Source organism: Lemur catta, chromosome 1 (genome assembly GCF_020740605.2).
Source record: "Lemur catta isolate mLemCat1 chromosome 1, mLemCat1.pri, whole genome shotgun sequence".
NCBI lineage: Eukaryota > Metazoa > Chordata > Mammalia > Primates > Lemuridae > Lemur > Lemur catta.
The window spans coordinates 23,260,525-23,284,125 of NC_059128.1; the positions used below are offsets into that span (position 1 = coordinate 23,260,525).

Sequence of the window (23,601 nt, forward strand, 5' to 3'; positions counted from 1 at the left end):
GACATTAGCTATTTGGGGAGCACAGCTGGTTCATCTCTCATAGCATGAAATTACTGAGCTTTTTGTTAATATGGAACTTAGTTCCCTGTTAGGTATTTTGGGACCTACTTTGAGGGTCATCTAAACTAGTGAGATTCTGGTTCTAAGGAGAGCAGAACTAGAATAAAGGCCCTAAATTGGGCTTGTAAAATACAGAATAGGTGTTTAGTTCATCTCTGAATAAATAAACTATTCCACACATTTAAAAAAAAATTTCTCAGCACCTCCCCATCTGATTATTCTTTTTTGCTTTCTTACATTACCTAGCTGTGAGGCTTGTTTTATTGCATTCTTTCTTACCTTGCTGTAGGGATAAGTGAAAACTGATCACACACCTTCATTGTTTCGTCTTTCCACAGCAAATTCGATGGAAGAATTAAGTGGCATTAACTACCCTGAAGCCTGCCTCAGTTTTTCTTTTCCTGCCTGTGAAAGTAGAGAGAGCACTTCTTTAGGAGAGCGTCAGCATCACATCGCTTGGGCTGATTATCAACAGGCAGTGCCTGTCTGCATCTTTTGACAGAAGCCAGTACCTGGGCACAGATAGCTTCAGACTGATCTTTTGTCCAAGGGATCTAAGGGCCAAGATCTAAAGCTTTGACTCCTGAGAACAATTCTTTCCACCTGGTGCTCATGTGAAGGTGGGAGTAATTTCTAGATTGGGCCCATACTGGTTAAGATCTCTCTTGGTCTGAGAAAAGTCACTGCTCCAGAAAGGAACTCTCTTAGACTATGGGGTACAGGTGTCTTAGGATAGCCAGGCTATTCCACTCATCTAATTATGATCCAGGACTTGGTGCTGGACTTTGGCAGTTCTGCTATGAATAAAGTCAGAACAGAAACAAAATGGCCTCAGGAAGGGGTGCCAGTGTTGCCCAGGACCTCCTGGAGACACACTCACACCAGACTGCACAGAATCCTCTACATCATGACAGACATTGCCCAGATTTTGTGTTTCTTCAGCCAGTATTCCTCTGCTGCCCCAGTTTACTCTCTGTCCAAAAACTTAGGGTCCCTCTCTCACCTGCACACTGAGATAACCCTATTTGGGTGAGGAGACATCTGCCTGAGCTTTTCCTCTACTTCTCCTATCCCAGACCCATAATCTTATATGGACCTCAGATGTAGCAATGCTGGAGAGCTCTCCCTTCATGTAAAATCTCATTATTTCACCAGGAGCTTCCAGAAGTCTCACCTGGGCTAAACTCAGCAGCACTTCAGTTAGGATGTTTAGATGGTGGTTTTATTTTCACACTTGTTTTCTGAGAGGATATTCTGTAATGCTATATTCTTGCCGTATACCATTATTTGGCTCTCTTCTTTGTGACTGAACTGGGTTTTCCTGACATGCTTAGACTCCTAATAAAGCTGTTTCTTCCTTGGTGCCTTCTCTTCCCCTTCCAGTTGTTTTGTGCAGAATGATGAAACAATTGGTCAATATCTTGGGACCACTATAGGTCTCCATCAGTGACTGCATTCAGCACATAGCAGGTGATAGAGTAATAATAGTGCTACGGCAAAGCAGGGCAATTTGGTTAACAGAAAGAGCACTGAGCTGGGAGACACCAGACCTGATTACCTTTCCCAGCTCTACCACTAACAAGCTCTGTGGTACTGGATGAGTCCCTTTCTCCCTCTACTCATTACCTTCATCTATAAAATGAGGGCATGATAATCTAAAAGTTTGTAGAGTTCTACACTCCTGTGACCATGGCATGGGTGATGTCATAGAAGGAAAAAAGATGTTCATGCAGAGGCATACTGCATGCTTTAAGGCCATATGGTTCTCAACTGGAGGCAATTTTGCCCCTCAGGAGACATTTGGCAATGTCTGAAGACACTTTATATTGCCACACTGGGGGTGCTGCTAGCATCTAGTGGGTAGAGGTAGAGGATGCTGCCTTTATCCACTAGAAGCACAGGAAAGCCCCCCACTACAAAGAATCATCCTGCCCAAAATGTTAGTAATGCCAATGATGGGAAACCCTGCTTTAAGGGGATAAGACTCTATCTTTTGCTTCTCCATGTTGCAGTCTCCTTTGCAATTCCTCATATTCAGTAACCTCATATTTAGTTCCTTTCTTGCTGTTGAGGAAACAAGAGTTTAATATGCTAGATTGTGCTAGAGTTATTGGCTCATCTTCAACAGTGGTAACCTTATTAACTAGTGTATTGGTGAGAGTTCATGCGGAGAAGCAGAACCACTAGGAGCATACATACATTATCTATATATGCAGTCTTTTAGAGGGATTTGACCTTACTGAAGTATGGCAGCTGGATGAATAGTCTTTCTAAGGTTGCTGTCTTCATTATTTGGTGGTAGAGTTTGCAGTCCATAGGAAAGGCAGTGGGGAAGGGAAGATAGATATAAAGTGAGGGAGAGCAGGGACAAGCTAGAACCCATGAGAATGGACTAGGACTCTAGTCTGTTCTCACCGCCTCCAACCTTGACAAAGTGGGTATCCTGCAGGAAAAGCTGGTACCTTTGTCGTGGCACTAAAAAACACCTGGCCTAGGAGTAAACAGCTGAAGGAGGATCCAGGGGAAGGTGTGTTAGTTACAGGCCCAACTGCTGTCCCACACCAACAAGGTACCCAGCAGATAAGCAGCAACATGTGTGAACTACAAAAGTGCCTATCCCGACCTTAAAAGCTGAAACACAACTGGTTGCTGTTTAATTTCTACCCTCCCAAACTTGCACAAAAATATCTCCCATGGCCGACTCTAACCAGAAACGTACAGGGAAGGGAATTCTAGAAAATGTAGTGCAGCCTAGCCAAGATGACATGTTACAAAGCCACAGCAACTGAATCCTCATTTTTGAAAATGCTAAGTGAAAGATAGGCCTAGAATTCACGTCCGTACAACCTAACGTGTGTTGCATTGGTTGTGTTGATCTGGGAGGTTTTCAGTTCCTTTTTCCTTCAGAGCAGGAAACATCACTTATAACATTAGGATGACCTGTGCCCACTGTTCTGGTAGAAGGAAGTGTTCCTTAGATTTGATGAGAATTTCCATGTTCCTAACTTCAAGGGTTGGAGACTTTGCATTTATTTATTTATTTTAGAGACCAGGTCTTGCTATGTTGCCCAGCTGGGCTCGAATTCCTGGGCTCAAGCAGTCCTCCCACCTCAGCTTCCCAAGTAGCTGGGATTCCTGGCACAAGCCACCATTCCCAGCAACTTTGCTTTTAAAGAGACTGTAAATATGACATAACAGCCTTCCTTTAAGAGGGATTAGAGAAGCCAGACACAAAAGGTCATGTATTTTGTGATTCCATTTATATGAAATATCTGGAATAGGTAAATCCATACAGAGCAGATTGATGGGTGGGGGAGGGATGGGGAGTAACTGCTTAATGGGTGTGGAGTTTCTTTTTGGGGGTATGAAAATGTTTGGAACTACATAGAGGTAGTGATTGTACAACATTGTGGATGTACCACTGAACTATTCACCTTAAAATGACTAATTTTATGTTAAGTGAATTTCACCTCAAAATTTTGTTGATTTCTTTGAACACAATGAGAATGGGTTGGAAAAATAACTCAAGTACTGCTACTAAGATCTGTATAATATTCCAGTCTGTAAAAAAACTAGAAATCCAGAATCTTCTGTTGGGATGGTCCCGTACTTCCCTGGTATAGTACTCATGTAAATAGTACAAGGTACTTGTGTCCTCATGCTCAGATCAGGAAAACCTCTAAGTGGGGCTTTCCCCTTTAAGACTCAGAGACTAAAGTAATCTGGTAGCTAAGGAGTCATAATGGCAAATTTCTTGGGTAATTCTCCTTAGAAATGTAGTTCTTACCCTCCAGGACCAGAAGTATGGAGGAGTTGGGCAGATTTTCTCTGTTTGGTGATACGTGTATGTAGATGAGTTTATGTATCTCTGGGTTTATTTTGTAAAATCTAGATGTTCCTGCCCTAGATAGGGGAACAGTTGTATTTAGTTTGGGTTCTTTTTTTTCCTGTGGGAAACACAGAGTTTAGTGAAAGGGAAGAATTTCTTCGAAATGTGGTCCTATGTGTTCAGGCCTACTTCCAAAACATAGGAGGGATGGAAGGGAGAAGGTCCTGGCCCAAGAACACCTGTGAAACCTATTGCTAATATAAATTCCTCTGCTGAAAAAATGCTTGTAGCCCATGTGGAGAAACATGAATTTGGGTTTCTGTTCAGATTTTTCATGCATCCAAGATTCATGGGCAGTCAGTGAATCCAGGATTCAAGGACCCACACTCAGAGAAATGAACAAGTTCAGAATCTAGGAGGAAAGAGTTGCTGAGGCACACCATCATAAACATGCTCTCCTTTATAGACCCCTCTTCTTCCAGGACAGGGAACCAAATTGATTAGTATCTGTCACTGCAGGAGATGGTGGCTTGAAAATGGACCTGCTAGAGGACCTTGAGTCCCTGCAGTTTGAGTATGGGATTCCAGAGGAAGATAGTAGCTTGCTGTATTTGCAGGGCCGTTATCGGGGACTGATGATCAATGCCTGTGCCCATGCAACCTTCTTCTGCAAACTGTTATGCAATTTGAGGTAAGCTAGGTCTCCAAGTTAGGAAAATGGACAAGAATCTCACCACTGAGAATTCAAGTGACTTAAACTTTTTATATTGGAGGATAAGTTTGGTAGGAGGATTGTCTTCCTATCTTTTCCAACCTAGAGTCAGTCACTCCTGGTCTGAAAGGACCAACAAAATCCACACCAGGCCTCCTGGCTGTGGTTACATAATAAAGCATGAATTAGTAGATGGATTGGTTAAATGATCATTCATCCATTCATTCACTCATTATCACCACCAGCTTATCTTCCACAGCTGCTAATTACCAGACATTCCTGGTCTGTTGGTGAGGAATGCAAATGGGGTCAATACTTCCTTTTGAGAAAGCTACCTGGGACTGTGCAGGCCCCATAGCCAGGTGACTTGCTTGAAACCAGGAATATTTGCAGAGAAACTCTCAGTCCAGTCCTGGTTTCTGGTATCTTTATACAATGTAGCTTCAGACACTTAAATAGGAGTATTTGAACCAGGTAACTATAATTAGGCTCCTGGATTCTGTAACTCCAGGTCACTCTGGGAGCATCAATCACATCCTCATTCTCCCTCTCAGTTTACTTTTCTCTGAAGTTAGATTAATTCCTGGATGGTAGAACCAGATCTGAATTGAATGTGTTTATAGGTATAGCACATACCCAAGGAGGCAGGCTGCTTCATTGAGTTTGCTGATTAGCTTGCTGATAAGGATGCATAAACCTATTGGTTGTACCCAAGATGGGGGGACAGGGAACACAACATATGAGACTTGCAGGAGGCATTTTATGTTTGGAGGGATCAGGCACTAAGAGAAAGTACTCTTCCTTCAACCAGGAAAGAAGCCTTAAATAGAATGTATCTTGTGATGCTTATATGGAAAATCCAGAGCTTTAAGATTCTAGTTTTTACAGAAATACAAAACAAATATAAGTTTGTCTTATAACAACAAAAGTAATACCTTATATATTCAGAGGTCTGACTTTGTTAATCTTGCACCAAGAAAACACATCCAAGACCAACAGTAAGTGAACCTCTAGAAAGAGTGGTCTCAAATCCCTCAGTTTCTCAGGTATGTATTGTTTTATAAACTATTTACTTTTATAAATCATGACATTATTTAAAAACTAAGTTATCTGGTTTCCCAGGTCTGTACAGAACTGAAATAGCAAACTAGAAAGAGTAGGTATGTGGTAGGAGAGGAGTGCTATAGCAATGAAAATTGACAGCTGAGGGTGATGTCAGCAAGATGGAGGAATAGAAATGTCCACACCTTGTAACCCCACAGAGACACTAACTTAACAACAGTGTATAGTCCAAAAACCTCTTACGAGAACTTCAGAAACCAGCTAAGAAGTTACAGTACCCTAGGCAAGTACAAAGCCAAGAACAGCTGCATTAAAAGGGGTAAAAAAAAGACATTATACTTCAGCTGAGATAGCCCCTTCCTCAAGTCAGCACAATGCAATGTAATGAGGAGAAAATGCCTAATTTGTGCCTTCTCCCTTGGTGGGAAAGAAGAAAGTGGAATTTATGTCCAATATTCCAGCTTTTCAAGGGCTTCCAGAAGGATTGGCTTCTGTCTCACATGACTTGGAGCACTGGTAGGGAACCAACATATTTTAGATGAGAACAAAGGAAAGCTCAGTAGCTTGTTGCAGCACAGAGAACCTGCAGTAATGCGGGTAGACACCAGAGACAGCAAGAAATCATGAGCCCCTGCAAAGGAAACGGGCAAATCTCTCTAATTGGAAAATTACAAACCCAAGCCTAGAGAAGACATTCCCAGAAAAGATTTGAGAGGTCACCAGAATCTCTAGCTGAGCTGATTGCTAAGGATCTTCTCCTGTGTGAAGCCACTCTAAAGATTGGGAGAGGTGGCTACTTTTTTCAAATGCCCAAATTCCAACAAAAGAAGGCATATGATGAAACAACAAAATACGGCCTAATCACAGGAACAAACTAAATCTCCAGAAACCAACCCTAAAGAAACAGATCTATGAGTCACCTAATAAAGAATTCAAAATAATCTTTAAGTTCCATGAGCTACAAGAGAACATAGATAAACTAAATGAAATCAGGAATACAATATGTGAACAAAAGGAGAATATCAACAAAGAGAAACTATAAAAAAAACAAACTCAAATTCTGGGGCTGAGGAACACAGTAACTGAATTGAAAAAAATTCACTGGAGCAGTTAAACATCAGACTTGATCAAGCAAAAGAAAGAATCAGCAAACTGATCTAATGATCTTTCAAATGATCTTTCAACTGATCGCTGAAAGAATCAGCGATCAGCGAACTTGAAATTATTGAGTCAGCAAAAAGGAAAAGGAATAAAGGCCAGGCACAGTGGCTAACACCTGTAATCCTAGCATTGTGGAAGGCCGAGGTGGGAGGATCACTTGAAGTCAGGAGTTCAAGACCAGCCTGAGCAAGAGTGAGACCCTGTCTCTACAAAAAATAAAATCACTTGAGCCCCAAAGTTTGAGGTTGCAGTGAGCTATGATGATGACACTACCCTTTAGCTGGGGTGACAAGAGTGAGACTCTGTCTCAGAATAAAAATAAAAATAAGAAAAACAATAAGAAAGCAAAGACGTCTAAGGGACTTACAGGACACCATGAAGTGAGCCAATATACAATTCTGAGAATCTCAGAAGGAGAAGAGAAGGAAAGAAAGGTTCAGAGAGCTTATTTGAAGAAATAATGGCCCCCAACTTCCCAAATCTGAGGAAGGAAATGAATATCCAAATTCAAGATGCTCAAAGGACACTAACTTGGATGAACGTAAAGAGCAACACACAGAGATGCATTATGATCAAGCCATCAAAAGTCAAAGACAGAATATCGAAAAGACCAAGAACAAAGAACTTGTCACACACAAAGGCGTTTCCATAAGATTATGTGGGTTTCTCAGCAGAAACATTGTAGGCCAGAAGGGAGTGGTTTGATATATTCAAAGTGCTTAAAAAAAAAAACAACACAAGAATACTATATCTGGCAAAAAAGTCCTTCAAAAGTCAAAGAGACGCTTGAGGCCAGGAGTTCTAGGCTGCAGTGAGCTATGACCATGCCACTGCATTCCAGCCTGGGCAACAGCAAGACCCTGTCTCTAATAAAAATAAAAAATCCAGGAGAAATCAAGACCTTCTCACATAAACAAAAGCTGAGCAAGTTCATCACCACTGGACTTGCCTTACAAGAAATACTAATGGGAGTCCTTAAGTTGAAATGAAAAAAATGCTAGACGGCAACACAAAAGTATACAAAAATATAAGGCTCTTTGGTTAAGATGGATACATAGGCATATACATAGTACTGTAATATTGTAATGGGTGGTGCATAAATAATTTTTAATTCTGGTGTAGGATTTAAAAGATAAAAGCTTAAAAAAGTAACTGTTACTGTAAAACTGTTAATGGATACAAAATATAAAAGATACACTTTGTGAGATCAGTAACAAAAAGCAGGGGTGAGGGAAGATAAAAGAAATAGAGTTTTTTTATGTGATTGGAGTTAAGCTGTTATCAGTTTAAAATAGGTTGTTATAACTATAAGATTTTTATGTAATTTCCTATGGTAACCACAAAAAAAAAAATACCAATCAAAGATACACAAAAGAAAATAAAGGAATCAAAGCATGTCATTACAAAAAAATCAATGAAACAGGAAGGCAGGAACAAAACAACTACAAGACATATAGAAAACAATTAACAAAATAGCAATAGTAAGACCTTCCCTATCAGTAATTACTTTAAATGTAAATGTATTAAACTTCTCAATCAAAAGACACAGAGTGGCTGAATGGATTAAAAAAAATAAAACAAGATCCAACCTATATGCTGTCTACAAGTGACTCACTTTAGATGTAAGGACACACACAGACTGGAAGTGAAAAAACAGAAAAAGGTATTCCATGCAAATGGTAACCAAAAGAAAACAGGGTTGGCCATACTCAGAATAGGCTAAGTCAAAAACTGTCCTGAGCGACAAAGAATGACATCATATAATAATAAAAAGATCAATTCACAGAGAAGATATAACAATTATATATGTACTTAACCTCAGAGCAGCCATATATTAAGCAAATATTTACAGAGTTGAAGGTACACAATAATAGTAGATTTTATTATCCCACTTTCAATAATAAATAGAACAATCATACAGAAGGTCAGTAGGGAAAAAGAGGACTTGAACAACACAATAGACCAGTTGGAACCTAACAGGCAAATGCAGAACACTCCACCCAACAGAAGCAAAATATACACTCTTCAAGTGCATGTCAAACATTCTCTAGGCTAGATCACATGTTAGGCCACAAAACAAGTCTTAACAAATTCAAGAAGATTCAAATTATACCAGTTATCTTTTTTCAACTACAATGGAATGAAACTAGAAATGGATAGCAAAAAGAAAATTGGAAAATTCACAAATACGTGGAAATTAACACACTCTTGAACCGCCAATGGATCAAAGAAGAAATCACAAGAAAAAAATTAAAATATCTTGAGAGAAATGAAAATACAATATACCAAAACTTACCGGGTGCAGCAAAAGCAGTATTAACAGCAAAGTTTATAGGGGCAAATGCCTACTTTAAAATAAAAGAAAGATCTCAAATGAACAACCTAACTTTATACTTCAAGGAACTAGAGAAGGAAGGACAAACTACACCCAAAGTAAGCAAAAAGAAGTAAATAGAGCAGAAATAAACAAACCAGAGAATATCAAAACAGTAGAAAAAAATCAAAACTAAGAGCTGATATTTTGAAAAGGTCATCAAAATTGACAAACCCATACCTACACTAAGATACAACAAGAAAACTATAGAACAATACTCTTGATGCAAAAACCCTCAACAAAATACTAACAAATTGAATTCAACACACTAAAAGGATTATGACCAAGTGGGATTTATTTCTGGAATGCAAGGATGATTCAAATACAAAATCAATATAATATACTGTATTACTAGAATGAGAGACAGAAATCACATGATGATTTCAATTGATGCAGAAAAAGAATTTGACAAAATTCAACAACCTTTCATGATAAAAACACTCAATAAACTAGAAATAGAGGGAAATTGCCTCAACATAATAATGGTCCTATATGAAAAGCTCACAGCTAACATCTTTCTTTTTTTTTTTTTTTGGAGACAGAGTCTCACTCTGTTGCCTGGGCTAGAGTGCCATGGCGTCAGCCTAGCTCACAGCAACCTCAAACTCCTGGGTTCAAGCGATCCTACTGCCTCAGCCTCCCGAGTAGCTGGGATTACAGGCTTGCGCCACCATGCCCGGCTAATTTTTTCTATATATATTTTAATTGGCCAGATAATTTCTTTCTATTTTTAGTAGAGACAGGGTCTCGCTCTTGCTCAGGCTGGTCTCGAACTCCTGACCTCGAGTGATCCACCCGCCTCGGCCTCCCAGAGTGCTAGGATTACAGGCGTGAGCCACCGCGCCTGGCCCACAGCTAACATCTTAATGGTGAAAAACTGAAAACTTTTCTTCTAAGGTCAGAAACAAGGCAAGAATGCCCACTTTTACCACTTGTATTCAAGATAGTACTAGAAGTCCTAACCAGACCAGTTAGGTCAGAAAAAGAAATAGAAGACATCTAAATTGGAAAGGAAAAAATAGAGTGATCTCTGTTCACAGATGACGTCATCTTATATATAGAAATCCCTAAAAATTCCACAAAAACTGTTAGAACTAGTAACGAATTCAGTAAAGTTGCAGGATACAAAATCAACATACAAAAATTAGTTGCATTTCTATACACTATCAACGAAGAATCTAAAAAGGAAATTGAGGAAACAATCCTATTTACAACAGAATAAAATAGTAATAAACTTAACCAAGGGGATGAAACACTTGTACACTAAAAACTACAAAACATTGCTGAAAGAATTAAGGAAGATACAAATAAATGGAAAGACATTCCATGTTCATGCATTAGAAGACTTAATTGTGTTAAAATGTCCATTCTACCCAAAGTGATCTACAGATTCAATGCAATCTTTATCAAAATCCCAATAGCTTTTTTTGTAGAAATTTTTAAAAACCCAAAAATTCATATGGATAAAGCTTAAGGACATTATGCTAAGTGAATAAGCATTTGTGTATTTGTCACAAACAGACAAATACTGCATGATTCCACTTATATAAGGTATCTAATGTAGCCAAATAGAAAGTAGAATGATAGTTGCCAGGGGCTGGGTGAGAGGGAAAAGAGGAACTGTTCAATGGGTATAGAGTTTCATTTTTGCCAGATGAAACGGTTTTAGAGATCTCTTGCACAACAACTTGCATATAGTTAACCCTGCTGTATTGTACACTTAAAAATGTTTTAGATGGTAAATTTTATGTTTTTTTACCATAAGAAAAAATTGACAGCTATCTGTACAGAAAAAAAAATGAGGGAACTGGCTCACAATGTGTTATACATTACAGTATAATGTGTAAGAGTGATTGTTCATAAATGATGGTTCTGAGTCAACAAAATGATTAAATATTCAGACCTTGTGTTTAAGAAGGCAGGGAAATGCATACTACATGTAACAAAAACTTTAAAATGTTGGCTGGGCGTGGTGGCTCACGCCTGTAATCCAAGCACTCTGGTTGGCGAGGGTGGGAGGATTGCTTGACATCAGGGGTTCAAGACCAGCCAATAAGAGCAAGACTCTGTCTCTACTGAAAATAGAAAAAAATTAGCCTGTGTGATGGCATGGGCCTGCAGTCCCAGATACTCAGGAGGCTGAGACAGGAGGATCAATTGAGCCCAGGAGTTTGAGGTTGCTGTGAGCTATGATCATGCCATTCCACTCTACCCAGGGCGACAGAGTGAGACTCTGTCTAAAAAAAAAAAAAAAAAAAAAAAACTCTTAAAAAAATTTTTAAATGTTTTAAACAAATTTTGGTCCCTTGAAAAGGGTTATCCTTTTGTTTTTGGAAAATTCCCTCAGGAGGAACATTTCATCTCCTACTAAGGCTGGATAAATGGCATGCAATTGAAAAGCCTCCTCTCTGAAGTATTTTAGGTGCCACCAGGCTTCCATGTGAGAAAGTTAAAGCAGAAAACGCCAGAGGCTAACAGTTAAGAAGAGCTGTAATATATACATGTATTTATGTATGTGTCTGTTTATTCTCCAGAGAATCATTACATGAGAATCAAAGTTCCAGCTATCTCTCAGCTGGATCACTTCATTTAGCCACCCCTGACAATAAGGAGTTAAAGGTGGGCATCATTGGAGGTGGCCACCTTGGGAAGCAGCTGGCTCGCACACTGCTGCAGCTTGTCCCCATCCCTGCTGAGAGCCTGCGAATCTCCACTAGGAGGCCAGAGGCCCTGGGTGAGGAGCAGAGTGTGGCGGAAGGGGGGCTTGTGCTGTTTAGGTGTTGATGAAGTCATCTTGAAAGGATCCCTTTAAAGAGCAATCCTGGTATATAGCATGCTGAGTTCTCAGCTTGCTAGGCTGAAGGAAAGCTAGAAAGATAGCTTTTTCTAGCTTGTTCCTGGAAACAACTTTTCTTCTCTACTTATATGTTTTATATCTATCTTTCCTCTCTCTGCCCTTGGTGGTAAATTATCTTTTTGGGTCTTTGATACGGGGAAGCTTTCCGTACAGAGTTCAGATCTTCTAACTGAACCAGTTAGAGTTGGGTGGGTGTTAAACGGTTCCAAATATTTGCATTTGGCCTTATATTTTTAAAAATAACACTTACTGAATTTTAAAAATGTTTTATAATGATTCCATTTAATAATCCATGGTGATAGAAATCAGAACAATGATTGCTTCTGGGGAGACAGACTGAGAAAGTCCTGAAAGAACTTTCTGGGGCGATGGAAATGTTCTATCTTAAGAGAAGTATGGGTTACGTGGCAGTATGTGTTTGTCAAAACTGATTAAACTATATACTTCAGATCTGTGTGTTGCACTGTATGTAAATTATACTTCAATAATAAAAATGTAAAATAATATAATGCCTATTGTTGAAGATTTAGAAAATTACTTTATAAGCAAGAATGTAACTATTTCCTTCAGTTTTTCCTCTCATATCAGTAATTGTTACTATACATAATTGTTTTGTTTTTTTTTTTTTGAGACAGAGTCTCACTGTGTTGCCCGGGCTAGAGTGAGTGCCGTGGCGTCAGCCTAGCTCACACCAACCTCAGACTCCTGGGCTTAAGCGATCCTCCTGCCTCAGCCTCCCCAGTAGCTGGGACTACAGGCATGCACCACCATGCCCGGCTAATTTTTTTTATATGTATATTTTAGTTGGCCAGATAATTTCTTTCTATTTTTTTAGTAGAGACAGGGTCTCGCTCTTGCTCAGGCTGGTCTCAAACTCCTGATCTTGAGCAATCCACCCGCCTCAGCCTCCCAGAGTGCTAGGATTACAGGCGTGTGCCACCGCGCCCAGCCCATAATTATTTGTATTCTGCTTTTTTCATTTAACATATCATGAGCATATTCCCATATATCATTTAACATTCTTCAAAATAATGATTTTAAAGCACCTCCACTGTCCCACAGGCATAATATGACCCCAGTAGGCTTTGAGAGCACTCCCCTGTGGCTCCCTAGAAGGGGTGTGCTTGCTGTGCCTGGTGTCTGGGCTTGCAGACTGAGCAGCATGTGTCCAGCTGGTGGCTAGGAGCTCCAGACACCCAGCAGCACTCTCCCTTTCTCTGTTTTCTTCTCACAATTTAAAATTATATCAGTAAGAGATTAATTTTAATGTAAAAAATGATTTTAAGGTTGTATAGTATTCCAAAGTATAGATGTACCATAATTTATGTAACTATGCCCTACTTAATTGAACTTCCTTGTACATGATTTTCAAAATAAAATTACTGGGTCAAAGTATAGTACCGCCTTATTAAAATATTATTTGTATACAATAAATTGGGACATAGTTAAAGTATACAATTTGATGTTTTGACACGTGTATACCTGTGAAACTATCAATACAGTCAAGGTAAGGAACATATCCACGACTCCCAAAAGTTCCTTCTTGCCCTTGGTAATCCCTATCTCTCTACCTCCCTACAGCTCTCCATCCAGGAAACCAATGATCTGATTTCTGTCACCATAGATTAGTTTGCATTTTCTAGAATTTTCTATAAACAGAGTCATACAATTTGCACTTCTTTTAGCCTTTCACTCTGCATAATTAGTTTGAGATATATCCAAGTTGTTTAATGTATCAATATCCTTTTTTATTTCTGAGTAGTATTTCATCGCACGATTATTCCACAGTTTATCTATTTACCTGTTGATTCAGGTTGTTTCCAGCTTTTGACTATTACAAATAAAGCTGCTATGAGTATTTTATAGGAGTGTTCACATGGGCAACTGTTTTCATTTTTCTTGGGTATTTACCTAGCAGTGAAATGACTGGGTAATGTGGTAGATATATGTTTGATTTTTAAAGAAACTTCTAATAGGCCAGGCACAGTGAGTGACTCATGCCTATAATCCTAGCACTTAGCACTTTGGGAGGCCAAGGCAGGTTGATCGCTTGAGGCCAGGAGTTCAAGACCAGCCTAGGCAACATAGCAAGACCCCTTCTCTACAAAAAATAGAAAAATTAGCTAGGTGTGATGGTACATGTCTGTAATCCTAGCTCCTTGGGAGGCTGAGGCAGGAGGATCACTTGAACCCAGGAGTTGGAGGTTGCAGTGAGCTGTGATTGTGCCACTGCACTCTAGCCTGGGTGACAGAGTGAGACCTTGTCTCAAAAAAAAAAAAAAGGACTCCCATTTCACTACACCCTTGTTAGTGCTGGGAATCATTCTTAACATCACCATTTTAATATGGTTTTAAAATTTTTCTTGTTCTAATATGTCTTTCATTGATCACTAGAAAAATTGAATGTTTTTCATAGGTTTATTGCTATTTCATCTTTTTTGAGTTGCTTTTGTCCATTTTTTTCTGTTGGAGTGCCTGTATTCTTCTTACTGATTTGTATGTTTTTTAGTAAACTTAAAAAACATATTACTACTCAAAGCATATTTTTTGATCCCATCAACAGGATTAATATATATGATATTTCAATAAAGTATAATATATAGGCCGGGCGCGGTGGCTCACACCTGTAATCCTAGCACTCTGGGAGGCCGAGGCGGGTGGATCGCTCGAGGTCAGGAGTTCGAGACCAGCCTGAGCGAGACCCCATCTCTACTAAAAATAGAAATAAATTATCTGGACAACTAAAAAAATATATAGAAAAAATTAGCCGGGCATGGTGGCGCATGCCTGTAGTCCCAGCTACTCGGGAGGCTGAGGCAGTAGGATCGCTTAAGCCCAGGAGTTTGAGGTTGCTGTGAGCTAGGCTGACGCCACGGCACTCACTCCAGCCTGGGCAACAAAGTGAGACTCTGTCTCAAAAAATAAAAAATAAAATAAAAATAAATAAATAAATAAAGTATACATATTCTTTGGAAAGCAATATGTTTATCAGTAATAAAATTATAGTTTTAAAATGTCACTACATGTTGTGTAAGGAAACAAGAATTCAGAATGCTCAGCATCAGCTTCTGTGCACATGAAAAGAACATGAACATGTGAAAGAATGATAGATGTCCCTGTTCTCTAAATTTTGTCCTTGTCGTATCCATCTTTCAGGTTTATGAGTATCCAGATAACTTCAGCTTCACACTTGTCATGTACTCTTAATGGTTAAGATAAGAATTCACCTCTCCAATGTCTGTCATATTCTGTTTTCCAGTAACACTTAAAACATAACACCAGATATGAGTGTACATTTTAAATTCTTACTTTTGAAAATCCATGTGGCAATAAGTACCATCAAATGATTAACTACCAGTGAGTGTTCTTATGCAACTACATGAGTTATCACATTTTTCTCTCCATTTATATATATTCTATTAACATTAAGTTATATATACTTTACAGAAACTGTTAAATATTTCCAGACTCCTCCTAGTCTCTGCTCTATACTCTTCCACTCTTCTAGTTTTTCCACCAACTCAAGCCAGTGAGCTGTGTAACTTTGGGAAAGCCATGTAGCTTCTTGAAGCCTCAGCATCCTCATCTATAAAATGGGAATAGGCTGGATGTGGTGGCTCATGCCTGTGATACTAGCACTTTGGGAGAACAAGGTGAGAGAATCACTTGAGGCGAGGAGTTTGAGACTGGCCTGGGCAACACAGCGAGACCCCATCTCTAAAACAAATAGAAAAGTAAGCCGGGTGTGATGGTACACACCTGTAGTCCCAGCTACTTGGGAGGCTGAGGCAGGAGGATCACTTGAGCCCAGGAGTTTGAGACTGCAGTGAGCTATGATGACTCTGCACTTTAGCCCAGGTGACAGAATGAGATCATGTCTCAAAAAAAAAAAAAAAAGCATGTGGGATTATCCTTTGATTTGTGTGGCAACAAGCTTTGGGTTGATTTACCGAGATAAATCTCCCCATAGTTGACGTTCAGGTCAACCTCCTTTGTACTGTGCTTTCTGTCCTCCTTTATCCTTTCCAGATGAGTTCCAGAAACTGGGGGTCCAGTGCTTTTATCGTAACTCTAATCTGGCGAGTTGGGCCAATGTGATATTCCTCTGCTGCTTGCCGTCTCAGCTGAGCCATATCTGCTTAGAAATTCAAACCAGCCTTGAGAAAACCTGCATTGTGTACAGCTTTGTAGCTGCTGTCCCACTACCCAGGTATCCTGTTAGGGTAAGAACAGAACTGGCAGAACTGCTCTGTCTAGTCATCTCTAACTTCTGCCTCCTACCTCCACTGTAGCCCCTAACTCTTGGAGTTGGTTATTTCCAGTAGTAAGGAGGAGGCAGCTTTATGTGTAGAAGGCCCCAGCTGACCTTTCCTTTCTAATTGTATCTTCCTCACTTACCCACAAACAGCACTTGTGGGTGGGACATTTTCTTTGCTGTACAAATGTTTAGAACTACAATAGAACATTGCTTCCCACTACAATACTGAATAGTATTAATATTCTCCTTGTGCATCACTGAGAAGGAAAACCACTAGTCAACAACATGAAAAGTTACTAAAAGTTGTGTGTCAAATATTAGTTCTGTACCCCTAGTATCTAGCCCCATGCCTAGCACATGATAACAGTTAATAAGTAAATATTTGTTAGGTGGATGGAACAAGCCAACCAATTAGTGCCCTCAGCGCTGACCCAGACCTGCATTTGCCTCTGAGCAGTGCTGTGCAGGGGAGGCTGTTGCTGGAGTTGGATGTGAATACAATGGATTATGTAGTCATTCACTCTAGTCCTAGCACTGTACTCCCTGTCCTAGTGGCTTTACTTCCAGGTTGAAACTACTACTGAATCATACCAATATCTTGCGACCTCAATATGAGTGTGTTGAAGACGGTGCCAACATCTGGGGGACCAATAAGGAAGTTGCAACTGCTCTCCAAGATCCTGTGATTCCTCAGGCTACTTGCCCCTACAGTCCTGCTGGTAATGAGTCAGCATATTTCTGGCATTCTTTTGAAAATGACCTTCCCTTTGGCCTGTTGCTATCTTATTAAATCCCAGTCTGTGTGGGGGGTGGGGGGGACACCCTAGATATATTCTCAGTTATTTTAGGTTTTGTACTGGAACAGTGTTTGGTGATAGAAAGCATCCTTTATTAGGGAGAGCTGAGAAGCTTGATTATGTACAGCTTTTAAGGACAAACTGGAAACAACCAAAGATAGCTTATTGAAACAAGAGGATGCAATGTCTGGGACTAAAATGGCTTTTCCCTGTTCTAATCTTGCAGTTTTCCCCAGTTCCTTCTTCTTATTATCAACAACCATTCTAGAGACACTTGCCATTAGCAATGTCTACATTAGTTGTATCTATCCTCCTTTGGGATGGTCAAAACCTGTCTTATAAAGGGCAGAAATAGAACTCTTGGCCTAGGAAGGAGGAGTGTTTGCTTATCTCATGGTTCATATTATTAATACCAACCTGTCTTAGAAAAAAGATGGCTATTCACTGGAGTTTGTTCTAGGTTCCCTGCGACTCATTTTTGGTGGTGCTAACTGGTATTTATCTTTTCGTTGATGTGTAGGGGGAATAATCCTCAATATCAAGTGGTTGGTGGGAGTGTTCTATGCAGCCCTAAACATGTGCACGGCAGGAAACATGGCCAGCCCACAAGCGCTGCTGCTTCTGAATGAACTGTTTCTCTCTGTGCATTTCGAAGACTGTGGGAAAGGAACAGCATCTTGCCCAAAGTTTCAACCAACAAATTTTGTCAGCAAAACTTATGTCAGGAACTTGTCTAAGAAAAGGTAAGGTGTCAGACAGCTGGCCATTCTAATTTCTCCCACATTCTTGTCTTAGCAGATGCTTTTTTCTTTTATCCTTTCAGATTCTTTTTATTGCTAAAAATAACACAATTTTGTAAAAAATTCAACTAGGAGAAAAGTAAAAGCCCTCCTTTGCCTCCCAAATCCTATTTTATAGATTTTACCTCTAATAGTTTTTACATTTCTGTCTTTTTATCTTTGCATTTATAAACATGTTACATTGTCATTATAACATGTATGCCTATCTATTCCTATATACACAGTGTTAGAAACATGGGAACTACATACACACTGCTTTTTTGCTTACTATATCACAGATACCATTCTATGTTAGTACAATCATAGCTACTTCATTTATGAGCAGGTTCACAGGCATCCACTGGACAGGACACATTTCTTTAATTAAATTTCTTCACTCTGTTTCCACTTGATACAGATATAGTTCCTTCCCTTTGTCCCAAATTTTGCATTAAGGGCTGCTTTGAACATTCTTGTACTTACTTTGCACATTTGTACCAATATTTCTGTTGAATAAATACATGAAAGAATTTGTGGGTCTAAAGTTATGTATATTTTATGTTTGATAGGTATTCCTAAATTGCTTAGCAAATATGTAGTGCTTGGTTACATTTCTACCAAGAACGTATGAGGGTGCCAGTTCTCTATAGCTTGATAAGCATAAAATCAGTTTTTAAAATATCTGATAATCTGATATGCAGAGATTGTTGCTCTTGTTACCAGTGACTACCAAGTCATTAGATTCACTGCACACTTTATTTATTTATTTATTTGAGACAGAGTCTCGCTTTGTTGCCCGGGCTAGAGTGCCATGGTGTCATCCTGGCTCACAGCAACCTCAAACTCCTGGGCTCAAACAATCCTTCTGCCTCAGCCTCCCGAGTAGCCAGGGCTACATACAGGTACATGCCATCATGCCCAGCTAATTTTTTCTATTTTTAGTAGAGACGGGGTCTCACTCTTGCTCAGGCTGGTCTGGACCTCCTGAGCTCAAGCGGTCCTCTGGCCTTTTCTCCCAGAGTCACTGCACACTTTAAACTCCTTTTCTTCCTTAACTGCCATTCTTCTTGAAGCAGTCTCTTCTCTTGGCTTCCATGATCCCTCAAATTCTCCTCATTTTCTTTCTGACTCTCTGGTCCCTCCTTTGCGAGCTCCTCCTTTACCCCACCCTTAAATCTAGGAGTTTTCCAGGCTCTATTCTAGACTCTTGTCTTCATTTCATTCTACACTTTGTTCCTGGGTGACCTTTTCCACTTTGGGGACTTAGGTTGCCATCTTTGCACTGACAGCTTGTAACTCTAATCTTTAGCCTAAATGTCAATGCTGCACCTAGGTTAAGTGCACACTCACAGTCTCCACATAAACTCAACATGTCCAAAAGCTACCTGATCTTCTAGTGTTTCTTATCTAATTACATGTTGCTTCACCAAGTTGTTTAAGTCAGAACCCTGGAAGCGATGGCCGGGCATGGTGGCTCACACCTGTACTTCTAGCATTCTGGGAGGCTGAGGCAGGAGGATCACTTGAGGCCAGGAGTTCGAAAACAGGTCTTTCACCAAAGGATCCTTCATGTTGCCCCCACCCACAAAACTTGGCAACTACGAATCTCTTCTTCATTCCTACAATTTTTTCATTTTAAGAATGTCATATAAATGGACTAATGTAGTATGTAACCTTTTGGGATTGACTTTTTTTCTTTCAACATAAGTCTCTAGAGATTCATCCAAGTTGCTGTGTGTATTAACAGTTTGTTTTTATTACTGAGTAGTGTATCATGGTATGGCTGTATCTCAATGTGTTTAACCATTCACCTGTTGAAGGACATCTGGGTTGTTTTCAGTTTTTGGCTGGAATAAATAAGACATCTATGAACAATCATATATAGGTTTTTGTGTGATTTCGCTTCTCTGGGATAAATGCCTAAGAGTGTAATAATTGAGTCATATGGTAGTTTCATGTTTTTTTTTTAAGACACTGCCAAACTGTTTTTCAGAACAGTACCAAGTATTATTATAGCAAGTATGACCCAGTTTTTCTGCATCCTCACTAGCATATGGTATTGTCACTAATTTTTATTTTACCATTATCTCTGTAGATCAATTTGTAGAGAACTGACATCTTTATTTTGTTGAATCTTCCCATCCATGAATACAATATGTATCTCCATTTATTTAGATCTTCTTTATTTCATCAGCATTTTATAATTTTCATCATGTAAGTCCTATACATGTTTTATTAGATTTACACCTAAGTATTCCATTTTTTTGGAGTGATTATAAATGAAATTTCCTTTTTAATTTTGGTGTCATGTTCATTGCTAATACATACAAACACAATCAATTTTTGTATATTTATTTTGTATCCTACAATCTTGCCAAATCCATCAGTTCTTGGAGGTTTTTAAACTATTGATAGATTCCTTGGGATTTTCTATATAGATAATCATGTCATCTATAAATAGAGACAGTTTCATTTCTTCCTTTCTAATTGGCATGCCTTTTAATTTCCTTTTCTTGCCTTACTGCACTGGCTGGAACTTGAGGTACTATGTTGAATAAGAATGGTAAGAGCAGATACGCTTGCCTTACTTCTAATCTTTTTTTGTTTGTCTTTTGGTTTTTTTTAAGAGACAGAGTCTTGCTATGTTGCCCTTGCTGGCCTCAAACTCCTGGGTGATCCTCCCACCTCAGCCTCCTGAATAGCTGGGACTACAAGTGTGCCCATTTCTTCTCATCTTTTGAAAAATACAAAAACTCCATGTCTTAATGCTTTTAATCTTAAATTACTATAGACTAATACTCAATATTGCCCCACTTTGTTTACACATTAACTTCTACATTTTTCTCTATACAGCTAAAGAGGATATCTTAAAAGCAATAAGATCTTTTCCTTGCTTAATGTCCATGATCCTCTTATGTATGCTCTTTCTAAATTCAAGGAAAATATACTAAAAAGGGTGTCAATGTCAATATTATAATCATTCTCTAATTATGAATTCTTCTCCAAATGCACTTAGAGAAATATGTGTGTGAAAAATCACCGTATTAATATAATTAAATCTATATATTGAATAGTTCTAGAAGAATTTCTAGTTTATGAATTTTAATTAGTTTGGTATTCTAAGTGGAGGATTATTTTCTTTAAAGGAAGTGTTTAACAGCCAAATCAGATATATTGAACAGATATAAAAAAGTAACAGTATTTTTTTTTCACCCCAGGTCTTTCCCTTGGTTTGATCTGACTACTGTGCAACTCAGGGAAACTCCCTTTAGCCAGCATCTCTCAACCAGTACTGTTCTCCAAGACCACCTTACCTATCTGTACTGTGATTCATTTGGCATCTCCTTGACCAAAGAAGAGCCAGTGGTTTCCACAGGCTCTCCATCGCAATAAAATAACTCAGGAAATCCGGATTTTTTTCCCCCTCACAGATTTGCTCTATAATAGTTGTGCCCTGATTATCATAATTGACAGTAGGAGTCATGTGATTGTATTGTGTTTGCCACATGTTAGGCACTAGGAATTAGAAAACTGTACTGATGGCTTTTCAAAATGGAGAATAAAACAAGTGGTCCTATATATCAATATGTGTCTGGCTGTCAGAAGCAACCAGTGAAACTACACAACCTAACACACTTAAGTAAGCTGCTTTCCCAAAAATACAAATTATTTCTCTTCTAAAAGCTAAATTCAAGGAGTTTTAATGTCATTATTAGACAATTATGTACTGCAGCTTCTCTTCTAATCAATCATATTCCAAATTGATTGGCAAACTCCAATCAATTTGCCAGCAGTATGTGGCTGGCAAATGATACAGCTTGATTTTCCTGCAATTTTGGACAGAGAAGTAAATGTATGATAAACAACCTTAATTGAATTATGACTCATTTCATGCTTATTTCAGCTATATAAGACAGTTCTAGTACCAACTTATTTAAAGCTGTTCCCATTTAAACCATTTAAAACCATAAACCTTTTAAAAAAATAACTGGTATTTATATTAAATGGCTAAAAATAATTTTTCAAAATATAGTTCTTCTATAGTACACAGTTATTTCCTCTATGTTCTGCAGATACTTTTTGTTAATTATATTGGAGTTGAAAACAAGAGCAGTGACACCATCAAGCTAGGAAAGGATGTCGCTTACTATGCTCTGTCACCAAACCACTGTTTGCTAAATGCTACAGTGCTTTTGAACAAAAGCATTCACTATACATGTAAATCATCATGGTCTTAATCATTTACATTTTGGTTTTTGCATAATCATGAGCCAGGCAAATGCAATGGTATGGTGTTAAAATGGTTTCCAATAAAATTAGTCCAATTTGGGAAAAAATTAGGTTCATCATCAAATATTAACACTTGTGAGTGTTAATTTGAGGCACTTTTCCTTCTATCAGTAGGAAAAAAAAAAGAAACATTGCTTTTACTCATCATTCAGGTGTAGAGAACTGGACAAGGTACATTGCTGCCCTTCTGGATTGTGTTAGCCCTACAGTGGTTTTTAGGATTAAGAAGTGAGACCAGGAGAAGAAAACACAGTTAAGTCTGTAAAACTAGAGGGGAACTGGAGTCATTTAAGCAACAAGAAATATTTTATAATTTCTACTGAGAAGTCTAGTCATGGGTAGGTAGACTCTAACCTAAATTTCATTTTGTAAAGATCTGGAAGGTACCACCTTCAAGAACCTTGTAAGCAAACCCAACTCTGTTTCATAGTCAGTGGTACTTTTTTGTTTTGTTTTTTTTTTTTGAGACAGAGTCTCGCTCTGTTGCCCGGGCTAGAGTGAGTGCCGTGGCGTCAGCCTAGCTCACAGCAACCTCAAACTCCTGGGCTTAAGTGATCCTCCTGCCTCAGCCTCCCAAGTAGCTGGAACTACGGGCATGTGCCACCATGCCCGGCTAATTTTTTCTATATATATTTTTAGTTGTCCAGATAATTTCTTTCTATTTTTAGTAGAGACAGGGTCTCGCTCTTGCTCAGGCTGGTCTCGAACTCCTGACCTCGAGCAATCCACCCATCTCGGCCTCCCAGAGTGCTAGGATTATAGGCGTGAGCCACCGCGCCTGGCCCCAGTGGTACTTTTATAAGCCATGTTGTTTGTAAGGATATGTACAAATCTAAAACAAGATTTTTTAAAATTTTTCTATGATGCCAAAAGGGAGAGAGAACTTTCCCGTGCTTTTTCTTAAAACACTTCCTTTAGAGAACTTGTCATTGTAAATCCTTTTTCTGTGCTTTTAAGATGTTAATCTTTTAAAAAGCTGAATAAACCTCATGCCATTTTATACCCCAGAACCATCTCTTTTTGGGGGGTCTTGGGGCCATCACTTTGAAATGTGAGCATCGAGGAGGAGGGGCCCTGTCTCCCCTTCTCTGTGGGAGTTTAGCCTAGGTTTCTGGCTCCCAGTACTAACTTCCTGCTTGTTGTCAAGATATAAGTTTTATGTTTCCTGGATCCAGATAATTAACATGTATGTAAAGGATTATATATGTCTGGCTATCTAAAAGGGTGAGATTTGTCTTTGTAATCTCTTTAGCAGCTTGCCTGTGATGTGCATCACATTTTAATACTTTTTTTTCTTTTTGCAAAAATGCGGAAACAACATTTAAATGCTTATTCAAGAATAAGATGGTTTCTTTCCTGCATTTGTGGAGAGGATTATCAGGGTTGGCAGATTTTATTTTTAATTATATTTTCCCAACATAT

The 23,601-nt window shown here is 38.9% G+C and overlaps 2 protein-coding genes across 3 annotated transcripts in view; both read left to right on the top strand.

Moving 5' to 3' along the window:
• VIPAS39 (VPS33B interacting protein, apical-basolateral polarity regulator, spe-39 homolog) overlaps positions 1 to 11,804 on the top strand; it is a 38,375-nt gene extending 26,571 nt beyond the window's left edge. Inside the window, exon 20 of one of the 2 annotated variants that reach the window (XM_045562735.1) lies at positions 399 to 1,425. In XM_045562735.1, the coding sequence (XP_045418691.1) occupies positions 399 to 419 (21 nt within the window). In that variant the 3' untranslated portion in view covers positions 420 to 1,425. Of the gene's footprint in view, positions 1 to 398; positions 1,426 to 11,732 lie in introns of those variants that run through there. The other variant, XM_045562744.1, reaches the window with a different exon arrangement.
• On the top strand, positions 3,997 to 21,747 carry NOXRED1 (NADP dependent oxidoreductase domain containing 1). Its single transcript, XM_045562755.1, has 6 exons — positions 3,997 to 4,580; positions 11,733 to 11,932; positions 16,085 to 16,265; positions 16,881 to 17,032; positions 17,631 to 17,853; positions 21,108 to 21,747. Exons 1-6 carry the CDS (start codon positions 4,426 to 4,428, stop codon positions 21,280 to 21,282), a joined length of 1,086 nt encoding a protein of 361 aa, XP_045418711.1. The 5' UTR covers positions 3,997 to 4,425; the 3' UTR covers positions 21,283 to 21,747.
• The last annotated feature ends 1,854 nt before the right edge of the window (positions 21,748 to 23,601 follow it).

Coding starts and splice junctions, on each gene's coding strand:
- NOXRED1 (XM_045562755.1), top strand. CDS start 4,426: ATGGACCTGCTAGAGGACCTTGAGTCCCTGCAGTTTGAGTATGGGATT. Junction 11,933..16,084: donor TAGGAGGCCAGAGGCCCTGG/GTGAGGAGCAGA, acceptor TATCCTTTCCAG/ATGAGTTCCAGAAACTGGGG. Junction 17,033..17,630: donor TTGCCCCTACAGTCCTGCTG/GTAATGAGTCAG, acceptor GTTGATGTGTAG/GGGGAATAATCCTCAATATC.